At 48.3% G+C, this 9,848-nt stretch overlaps 1 protein-coding gene across 2 annotated transcripts in view; it reads left to right on the forward strand.

Moving 5' to 3' along the window:
- Window positions 1–9,848, forward strand: part of ANXA6 (annexin A6) — a 56,542-nt gene that overhangs the window by 4,700 nt on the left and 41,994 nt on the right. For both annotated transcript variants that reach the window (XM_006150833.3, XM_014588726.2), the window contains exon 2: window positions 7,448–7,491. In XM_006150833.3, the coding sequence (XP_006150895.1) occupies window positions 7,474–7,491 (18 nt within the window). In that variant the 5' untranslated portion in view covers window positions 7,448–7,473. The remainder of the gene's footprint in view (window positions 1–7,447; window positions 7,492–9,848) is intronic.

Here is a 9,848-nt window from a genome sequence, read left to right on the forward strand (position 1 = left end):
AGAAGAGGTGGCATTTGAATTGTTTCCTGTATGTTAAGAATCACCTAGGAAAGTTTTTTTTTTGAAAATTACCAAAACCCAGGCCTGACCCCAAAACAGTTGAATCAGAATCTCTGAGGGTTGGTTTTGTGCTTTGGTAATTTTTTAAAACTTCCCCAGATTGAATTAAGGAAGCCAGAATTGAGAAGCAATAGTCTAGATTCTAGAAGGCTGTATAGAAAATGCTGGTGGAAGACATTCCTGGTCTGGGGGAGCGAGGGTATTGTGCCGGGTGGAGAGGAGTGAGAGGAGGGCAGATAAGTCAAGAAGGATGACCAAGGGCCTCGACGACAGCTAAGGGAGCTGGCTTTGAAGGGCATCATTGGAGACTTGTGAGCGAGGAGTGATGTGACTCATGAAATAGTCCACGGCCATTCCTCTGAGGTAGAGGTCTCAGTGGAGTTTTTTGTTTGTTTTTATAAGATCTTCCAGGCTTTCTTTTCATTTCTTTTTTTCTTTTAAGTTTATTTTATTTCTTTAAAAAGAGAGAGAGCACACATGAGAGCGGCATCCTCCAAAGGTCTTGCACACAGTCATCTCCTTTCCCTGCCCTCCCAGCTGCTCAGAACCTAGAGTGCACATGCCAGCATGTTTCAGTCAACCCGGGATCCAAGCCCGTGGTCAACCATGTGGCCTCCAGCACTGCAGGTCAGTGTGCTACCGCTTATGCCACCAAGGCTGGGCGCCAGGTTACCTCCTGATTTTTCTGAAATTGCTCTCCCCCCACGTCTGATTTTTCACCCCCTTCACTCATCTCAAAAGTGCATTCTGGTCCTCTAAAGTCACAGGCTACCTCCCAAGGGCAGAAATGCTTTCTCTTAAATTGATGCTACTGTTCTTCCTGGCTTTCTCCCTTCTCCCTTCATTCCATTGATTCCAAGTTTTTGTGTATGTCTGTCAACTTGGACCGCTAATGTGTGCTGGAGCATACATATATATATGTTTTCTATACATACATATTTACATATATATGTGTCTATAACAAGCATTGCACATGGAACATAAATGGACAAGATAAAGACAAGTAGAAAGTTGTGATGTTCTCTCAGGCCTAGTGGACAATCTACCCAGCGCCCCACCATGGGAAACCACTGCCCCAGCAATGCTGATTGTGATGACAGGGCCCCATTGATTCAACCTTTACTCTGTACCTGGCCATGCTGAGTATTTTACGTGCTTTACTTCATTGACTGTTCACTAAAGTCTTATGAGATTGTGGGGCTAGCAGGTGGCATGGTGGTTAAGGCACTGGATTCCCACATAGTTGACCACAGTTTGAGTCCTGGATCTGCTGGCTGGCTTTCTCATTTTCCCTTTCTCTCTTTGTCTCTCTCTGGTGAGCACATGTGCCTTATAGCAAATTAACATAATAATAATAATAATAATAATAAATTCTAAAGAAACAACCCCCACCAACCTTATGAGCTTATTATTTCAGAGTTAAAGAAACTGAAGCAGAGAGGAATTACATTACTCACCCAAGGTCTTTAGCTAAGATTTTGCAGTGTCAGGATTTGAACTCAGGTCTGTACTACAAGGTCTGTCTTTGTTACAGTGCCACACTGCCTCCATAGGAAATGTGTGCACTTACAATCGCTGCCATTGTTGAGCCTTTGCATGTGCCAAGCACTGTGCTGAGTGCTCTTCATCTGTTACTACATTTTTTTTGAGAGGTTTTTGCTATAGGTCACGTGCACTCACCAGAAAGAGAGAGAGAGAGACAGAAAGTGAGAAATCACCCCCCAGGGGGTTGGCCATGCCGCAATCTTAGTATGTGTAGTTTTTTCTGTATACATTTTGTGGATGTGGAAACAGAGTCAGCCTAAGCATCTTGTCTTAGTCAGAACTTGATGGAGACAACTGTTCCTCAAAGCCACGCCTTGGCATCACTTGGACAACACCCTCCCTTTGTCCAGCTCCCAGTGGTTGAGCAGTGGCGAGCTGTTCCTCCTAGAGTGTGCCCTGAGCTCTCAAAGGGGAAGGAAGGCAATGTGTTTGCAGCCTAAGGACTAAGAGGGTGGCCACAGCAGCACAGAGCCAGCCAGGTGACTCTGCCCTCCAGTAGCTTTCTGGAATAATCAGCTACGATGAGCTCTCACGATACCCCGGGTCAGAACAGATGCAGGGTTCCCAGGAGGACAGAGGTATCTGTGTTGCCTGTACCTGCTTGCCAGTCTTGAGCAGTGATTTCAACCAAGAGATTCTGCCTTTACTGTTCTGGGGTGAGACCTGGCCTTTCCTAGGTGATTCTTACATGCATGAGGTTGAGAACCACCATCCTCAGCTGGATTGAAATGCTGCTTCTTCTAGAAAGCAAGGAGAGGGGCCAGCAGTTAGCATAATGGCTATGTCGCTGGACTCCCATGTAGTCAACCGTGGTTCGAGTCCTGGACCCAGTGACTTAAACTCACGCCGGGCGCGTGTGTGTGCATGCCCAAGATCCTGAGAGGAGAATGGAGAAGATGGAGAAGGGATTGCGGCGTGGCCATCCCCCCTTTCCTAGGTGATTCTTACATGCATGAGGTTGAGAACCACCATCCTCAGCTGGATTGAAATGCTGCTTCTTCTAGAAAGCAAGGAGAGGGGCCAGCAGTTAGCATAATGGCTATGTCGCTGGACTCCCATGTAGTCAACCGTGGTTCGAGTCCTGGACCCAGTGACTTAAACTCACGCCGGGCGCGTGTGTGTGCATGCCCAAGATCCTGAGAGGAGAATGGAGAAGATGGAGAAGGGATTGCGGCGTGGCCATCCCCCCTGGGGGGGGGTGATTTCTCGCTTTCTGTCTCTCTGTCTCTCTCTCTCTGTCTGGCAAGCGCACGCACCCTATAGCAAAAACCTCTTAAAAAAAAAAAAAAGAAAAGAAAAGAAAGCAAGGAGAAATTTCTCCTTGCTTTGAATCCCCACGGGGTTCACTGCCACCTGGCTGCCTTGGTGTTGTGGAGATGTTATTCATCCTTCTTAGTAGATGGAGGCTGTTCACCTTGATCCATACTTCAAAGGAAGACCCTCCAGGTTATCTGATTCTAGTATTTCATATTTGATGAGCAGTTTTCCAGCTCAGTACATTGTGGGTAGCTGATAGTAAAACAAAGTAAATCTAATACGTGCTCATTCTGTCCTATCCAGGTAGGGGTCCAATGGACCGCCTTCTCCCTCAGGTGGAAAAACCAGTTTTTCTTCTAATTGCATATCCCTTTCAATATAAAGTACTTTCAACCAGGGATTTTCACAACAAAGTATCAGTACAAGAGGGGCAGACCAAGAGGGGCAGATCGGGTGGGTAGGTCATGGTATTTCTCCCTCCCCTTATTCCCCTGCCTGATATATAAAAGTTATACCCACTATGGCTCTTCCCAGAGGGGGTGATAGATATCGGTGTTCCCATTATAGAGATGAAGAAATAGGACCAAGGAGGAGACCTGGCTTGTGTGAGGTCACATAGAACAAACAGGAGCCAGAACCTTGGATTTTTTTCCTGTGGGCCCTTCCCAGTGTCGCATTGCAGCCAGGCCTGAAACTGCAGAACCTGTTAGGACCCTGGACTGGGGAACAAAGTGTTGTTCCTGGCAAGTTACCTTCCTTCCCTGAGCTTCCTTTATTTACCCCCTCTAGAAAATAAGGGGCTTGGAGTGAAGATCATTAAGGGCCTTTCTAGATTCAAACACATTGGCTACATGACATTCAGCCAACCTGAGAAGTAGGATGTGGGTTGTCCTGGAAGGGATTAGAGGCCCTCTTTTTTAAAAAGAAATATTTATTTATATATTTGTTGTGACTTTCAAGCCACTGGGTCCAGGACTTGAACTGCAGGCAGCCATGTAGGAATCCAGCACCTTTAACCACTACACAACCTGCCAGCCTGTCTCCCCACTTGCTGGCCCCCCAGGTCCATCTTTTTTTTTTTTTTTTTTTTAAAGAGAGATTTTTGCTATAGGATGCGCGCACTCACCAGAGAAAGACAGAAAGCAAGGTATCACTCCCCAGAGTGGGTGAGCACACCGCAGTCCCTTCTCCATTCTTTTCTTGGGATTTTGGGCATGCATGCACCTACGCCCTGTTCTACTATGTAGGAGTCCAGAGATGTAACATCATGCATCTGCTGGTCCCCCAGAGAGCCTCTTAAAGACAGGGTAAATGGCATGTCCATGATTAGCTTGGGGGTTTCCCTGAAGTCTCAGGAAGGGCTGCTAGAATCTGCAGGGAGACTGGCTCTTTGAACTACAATCTGAACACCTACTGCTGGAAGAAAAGCTTGCTTTCCACGTACGCAAAACATGTACTCACGTAAGGCGCACGGAAACTGCTTTAAGAGCTGAGAGAGTATTTTCCCAAAGCCTTGGAGGCCTCTCCTCTGTGCCTTCTCTCGCTGGAAAGGGACTCTCATCCAGATAGGCCTGGGCTGCAGCCAGCACCTGAAGTTTCCAGCAACAAGGCCAAAAGAGAACTCTTCAAGGCTGGAGGCGCAGGTGACAGGCCTCTGGCCTCCCTCCCTTTTTGTCAGCTGACTTCCTGGGCCTCATTCAGCCCTCCTTTCTCTGCTAGCCTTGGGGTTCCCTTGCCCTCTGCCCCCATTGTCCTGCAGGCTTGGGGAAACCCAGAGCTGGCTTCCAGCCTGATCGTGTGGTAGAAGTGTGTGTCTTCCCCGCTCCACAGGGGTGGGGGAGCCCCCGCAGTTTCCATTTCCTGGGGAGAGCTGCACATTTGTACTGAGAGGCCCCTGGTTGCTAGGGAAACAGCTGGGTTTCCTCCAGCTGAGCTGAGCTGAGCAGCAGTTGCAGACAGATTGTCTCTGCCCTTTATGCCCAGCCCCACCTGATGACTGCCGTTTGCAGTTTGGTGCACACCTGGACAAACTGGCCAAAGCCCCTGCCCCACCACCTGCTGGCCCCTAGAGGCCCTCTTTTCTTTCTTTCTTTCTTTTTTTTTTTTTAAAGAGAGATTTTTGCCATAGGCCACGTGCACTGGCCAGAGAGACCGAAACGGAAAGGGAGAAATCACCCCTGACAGGGGATTGCCATGCTACAATCCCTTCTCCTCATTCTCCCCTTAGGATTTTGGGCACATACACACATGCACCTAGTGTGAATTTGAAGCCTTCAGATCTGGGACCGAACCTCGGTCGACTTCATGGGAGTCCAGTGACATAACCGTTACGCCATCTGCTGGCCCCCAGTTACATTACTTTTTTCACTTCTGTTTTAGGTAATTAACCTTTGTTCCATATTCTTGCACTACAGACCCTGTCTCCCAACACCCCTGCCCTTTTTTCCTTATCCACTTTTTTTTTAGTTTTATAATTTCTTATTTTTATTCAGTTGTCCATCGTTGTGGGACATAATGTGTTTTTTTTCAACACGTGAGCAGTATGTGATAATCAAATCAAGACACTACCATGTTAACCACCTTCCACAAAGAACTTTATGTTGTGTGCCCTTGACTTTTATTCTAATTTTGTGTGTGTGTATATATATGTGTGTATATATGTATGTACATACACATGTGTGTATGTATATATACATACATGTACATATGAACATATATACACATGTGTGTATAACATGTGTGTATATATACATATATACACATATATAATAGTCGTGGGGAAAGTCATGATGTGTTTTTCTGTGCTAAAATGTGTCATGACTTTCTTGGCGACTGTGTGTGTGTGTGTGTGTGTGTGTGTGTGTTTAGCAATGCCCTTTTTTTTTTGCTCTGTTGTGGTGTGCCAGCCCATTACCTATTTGCCTTGTTTGCATACATTCTTGTGTCAGCTGTCCTTATTCAATGCCAGTGAGATCATGTGACCTTTTTGTTCAGATCCCCGCCCCCGTCAGTGGTGCTGTCCCATTAAAAAAAAATACTCAATCTTTAAAGTGGCCTCAGGCACTGGCTACCTGAGCCCGTGTCCTACCGATCTCCTCCCACTCACAGCTGCCACATCAGCTACCTCCAGCTCGGGGCTGTTCTTGCTGTCCCAGGTGTGGTCCTGAGGCTTGCGACCACTCTACCTCTGAGGTGTACCCCTGTCACTCTCCTGCCAATCCTTGTCTTTTCTCCTTAGCTCTGATCACGGCCTGATCCCATTACAGCATACGCTCCAGAAAAGCAGAGTTTAGAAGATCTTATTTCCCCCGTGTCCTCAGTGCTTAGAGCAGTGCCCACCTCCAAAGAGATGGTAACTGTTTACCGACTGCTAAGGAAGGGGAGTCCTTTGGACATTCACAGCAGGTGGGGAAGCCCCTTGAGTTGTGGGAGGCCAAAATATGCCACCATCAAATAATATCCTTCTTTGGCATATTTCAAGATGACTATTTAGAGGGGATATAGACACAGAATTAGCGTTAAAAAGAAAAGTCTGGGCTGGCCCTGTGGCCTGGTGGTTAAGGCAGCCAGATTCCAATGACCGACTGTACAGCAAATCTTGCTCCAGCAGCTGAAAAGACATGCCGGGCACGTGAGTGTGTGCTCAAAATTCCAGTCCATGGAGCATGGAGAAGAGACTGGCATGACCATGCCCCATTGTGAGGTGCTTTCTCTCTCTCAGCCTCTCTCTCTCTCTCTCTGTGTCTCTCTCTCTCAGGTGTGCACATGCCCTTTGGCAATTAAAGAAAAGAAGTTGTTTTTTTTTTTTTGTCTGTAAAGTAAGCAGATGATGCCAGCAGGCTTTTGGGGGTGCTGCTCCTTACCTGCCTAGGCATAGGATATACTTTGCATCTTTTCCCACTCCTCCTTTTGTAGAGGAACCCCGAAATTATAAGGCCTAAAACCTTCGGTCACCCGGCCCTTCTTTGAGTTTCATATTTTGTATGGCTCTCATTTATAATTGCACATAATAAATTATTGAATGCTTCTCTCCTGCCTCCTATTAATTTGATTGTCAGTTTTTACTTAAAAAAATAATAATAATAATCAAACCTTTACAGGGAAGGGAGGCAATTAAAGCTTCCCTACGAGTCTTATCCTTTGCAGAGTGAGAAGCCCTGGGTTCCCTCTGAAGGCATTTTGGTGACTTAGACAGAGGACACACGGGGTGCAGGTAATATGGACTCTGGATTCTGGGAGCTGCTGAATTCAGTCCTAAGCTGTGTAACCCGGGCTTGTATATGGTGATGTCCCAGCCTCTTCTATGGACAGGGAGACGCTGATGCCTGCAAGGTTGCCGTGAGAGTTAGGTGAAAGAAAGCTAGCTGCGGCAAGTGCCCTGCATGGCCTGGAGGAGTCAGGTGGTCGTGGTCATGACCTCCCTTTTGGGAAGTGCCTTTCCCATCCATCTAGTCTAGCCATTGTCCTCCGAAAGGCTCCCAGAAGCTGGAGGTAACTGGAAAACAACAGGGAGAGAAAACGGAGGGGAAGAAGAGAAAGGAGCAGAGTGTGGGGGGATCTCACCGGCTCTCGTTCTTCTCCACAGTGGTTTCTGCTGCAGAACCTGAGACCATGGCCAAACCAGCACAGGTAAGGAGCCTCTCTGTCCAGCAAGTTGTGTTCTGCCTTCCCTGGGCCTGGGGTCCTCTTGGAGTCACTAGGCCTCCTGTGAGAACTTTGCTTGTTCCTGCTACAAGTCACAGCTCTGTCAGTGTAAGCCACCAACGACAACACTCAACATTCGAAACAGAAAAGGATGTGTGCTGGCCCACACACCTAAGAAGCCCAGGGCTTCAGGTCTGGTTGGATCCAGGGGCCCAAATACTATGTGAGGCTCTTGCCTCCATGAGCTGGGCTTCTCTGGATGGCTTCATTCTCTTGGGTAAGTTCATCTTTACCTTGGCATGCTGGCCTCCAGCAGCTTCAGGCTTCCATTCCGCCATTTTGGCAACCAGGAGAAAACAATGTGACTTATTTCCAATGATTTCAGAAGAAGTACCAGGCCTGGATAATGTGCTCTCTCTTGGGGTCAGGAGGAGAATTATTTCCACTTGAACGGCATGGCCCAAGAGTGGTCTCCCAGGAAAGGAAATGGACACTGGGGAAGCAGAGAAGGAATAGGGGATCTTCTCTGCTCTGGAGATGGAAATATTGCCTGTCACACCCTTTGGGATTATAGGACACTCAAACCTCAGTCCTTCTGGCTGGCTGACCACTCTCCTAGGGTTGGGGAAGGTGGAATTTGAAGCATGTTAGAGCTCTTCCTCCTGTGTGGCTAAGACAGGGCTCTGGCTAGGGTCAGCTGGAGTCACTCCATGCCAGGGCTTCCTGACAGTGATCCCTGAAAGCCAGCCTTAGAGAAAGAGGTGTGGTCAGTGCCATGATGGACTAGAAGGGGAGAGTGAAACCGAGGAGGCCTGGCTTGGCACTTTTGTCCCTTGCTCCAACCTCAGAACTCCTGACTGCAGAACACGGATGCTGGAGCGGTAAGTTCTTCACTTCCTTTGGGCCTTGTTTCCCCATACGAGGTGGTTGAACTCAGTGATCACTAAACTTCATCCCTGACCTTATGACTTGCCCCCCAGGGATCCAGAGCCTGACTAGCATCCATCGTTTGGGAAGAGCACAGTGTGTTATTTGGTATAGAATCGGTACCCTCAAAAGGTCCCAGCCATGGCCTCCTGTCAGCCACTGAGGAGTTCACTTTGCACAAGCAGCCTCTGACCAGAAGGAGAGAGTGTTAGTGGTTTTGGCAAAAATTCAAGGCAGAACTTTTGCTGTTCCCCATTTCCTATATGTGGTCATTCCAGAGCTACTTCCTGACAGGCACTTCAACTGCAGGGTCCCAGATGGGCCAAGTGGACAGGTCAGGCCCTGGGAGATCAGAGGGCCCAGGACAAATGTTCAAACCCCTGGTCCTGTGTGTAGGTTATGCCATCTACTGCCTCCAAGGATTAGCACTCCAGCTCTGTTCCTAGGGCCTCAGCAGTACATGCACACATACATACATACACACAAATACATGTGCACATACACAGCAAACTGTTCACCCTCTTCCCTGGGCCAATCACCCCTGTCCCTCCCACTGAGATAGTTGTGCTGTTCTCTATATCTCCTTCCAGAAGAGGGAACTTGAAGCCCAAGGACATGAAGAAACAGTGTGTTAACCATAGAAGGTCTCAGGAGACGGGCTCTGTGGCTTCGGTTTCACGGGGACATTCTGGGTTTAAACACAAGGATGAGCGAGCCTAAGAGCACTTCAGGGCAGCGAGCTTGTACCTGAGACTCCAGAAGCTGTGGAGTTGGAGGCCCGGCCGGGTCAGGTCTAGTCAAGGTTGCTCTCAGCTGGAGCCTTGGCTAAGCAATGGCCTCCCTCTGCTCCTGAGAGGTGATCATGTCTCCTTCTTGGTCATGGGGACTAAGAAGACACTGGGTAGGGCCCTAAGACAGAGCCCCAATGCCCGGGCTGCTCACCAGCTGGCAGCAGGACCTATTGAATATTTCAGGGTGGAAAGTCCCTTCTCTGCTGCCCCCTCCCTTGATCCGAGGTGCCTGGGGCCAGAAACTTGTCAGCAGAGGTGTGACAGGAGTCATGGAGAGGTGGGCGAGGAGAAGGGGGACTGCATAGGTGGCACTTGGAGTTGCGAAATTCACGAAGTGGGCATGAAAATGATGAATGATGGAAACCCAGGTCTGGATGACTAGAGGGGCTGCCTCTGTATCTCTAAGCAAGACCAGTGCGAAGCCCCTACCCAGACTTCTAGTGGCCGTGACCCTCTGGAACCTCAGGATGACTAATCTGGCCAACAGCCACTTGTAAGATTTTATTACCCATGAACAGAGAACTACCTAGGAGACCAGCCTTGCAGCTCACCAAACTTGTCTCTAAATGAGCTTTTTTTTTTTTTTTTTTTTGAGGTTTTTTCTATAGGGGGCATGTGCGCACC

The sequence above is a fragment of the Tupaia chinensis genome, unplaced genomic scaffold (assembly GCF_000334495.1).
Source record: "Tupaia chinensis unplaced genomic scaffold, TupChi_1.0 Scaffold000301_1, whole genome shotgun sequence".
NCBI lineage: Eukaryota > Metazoa > Chordata > Mammalia > Scandentia > Tupaiidae > Tupaia > Tupaia belangeri.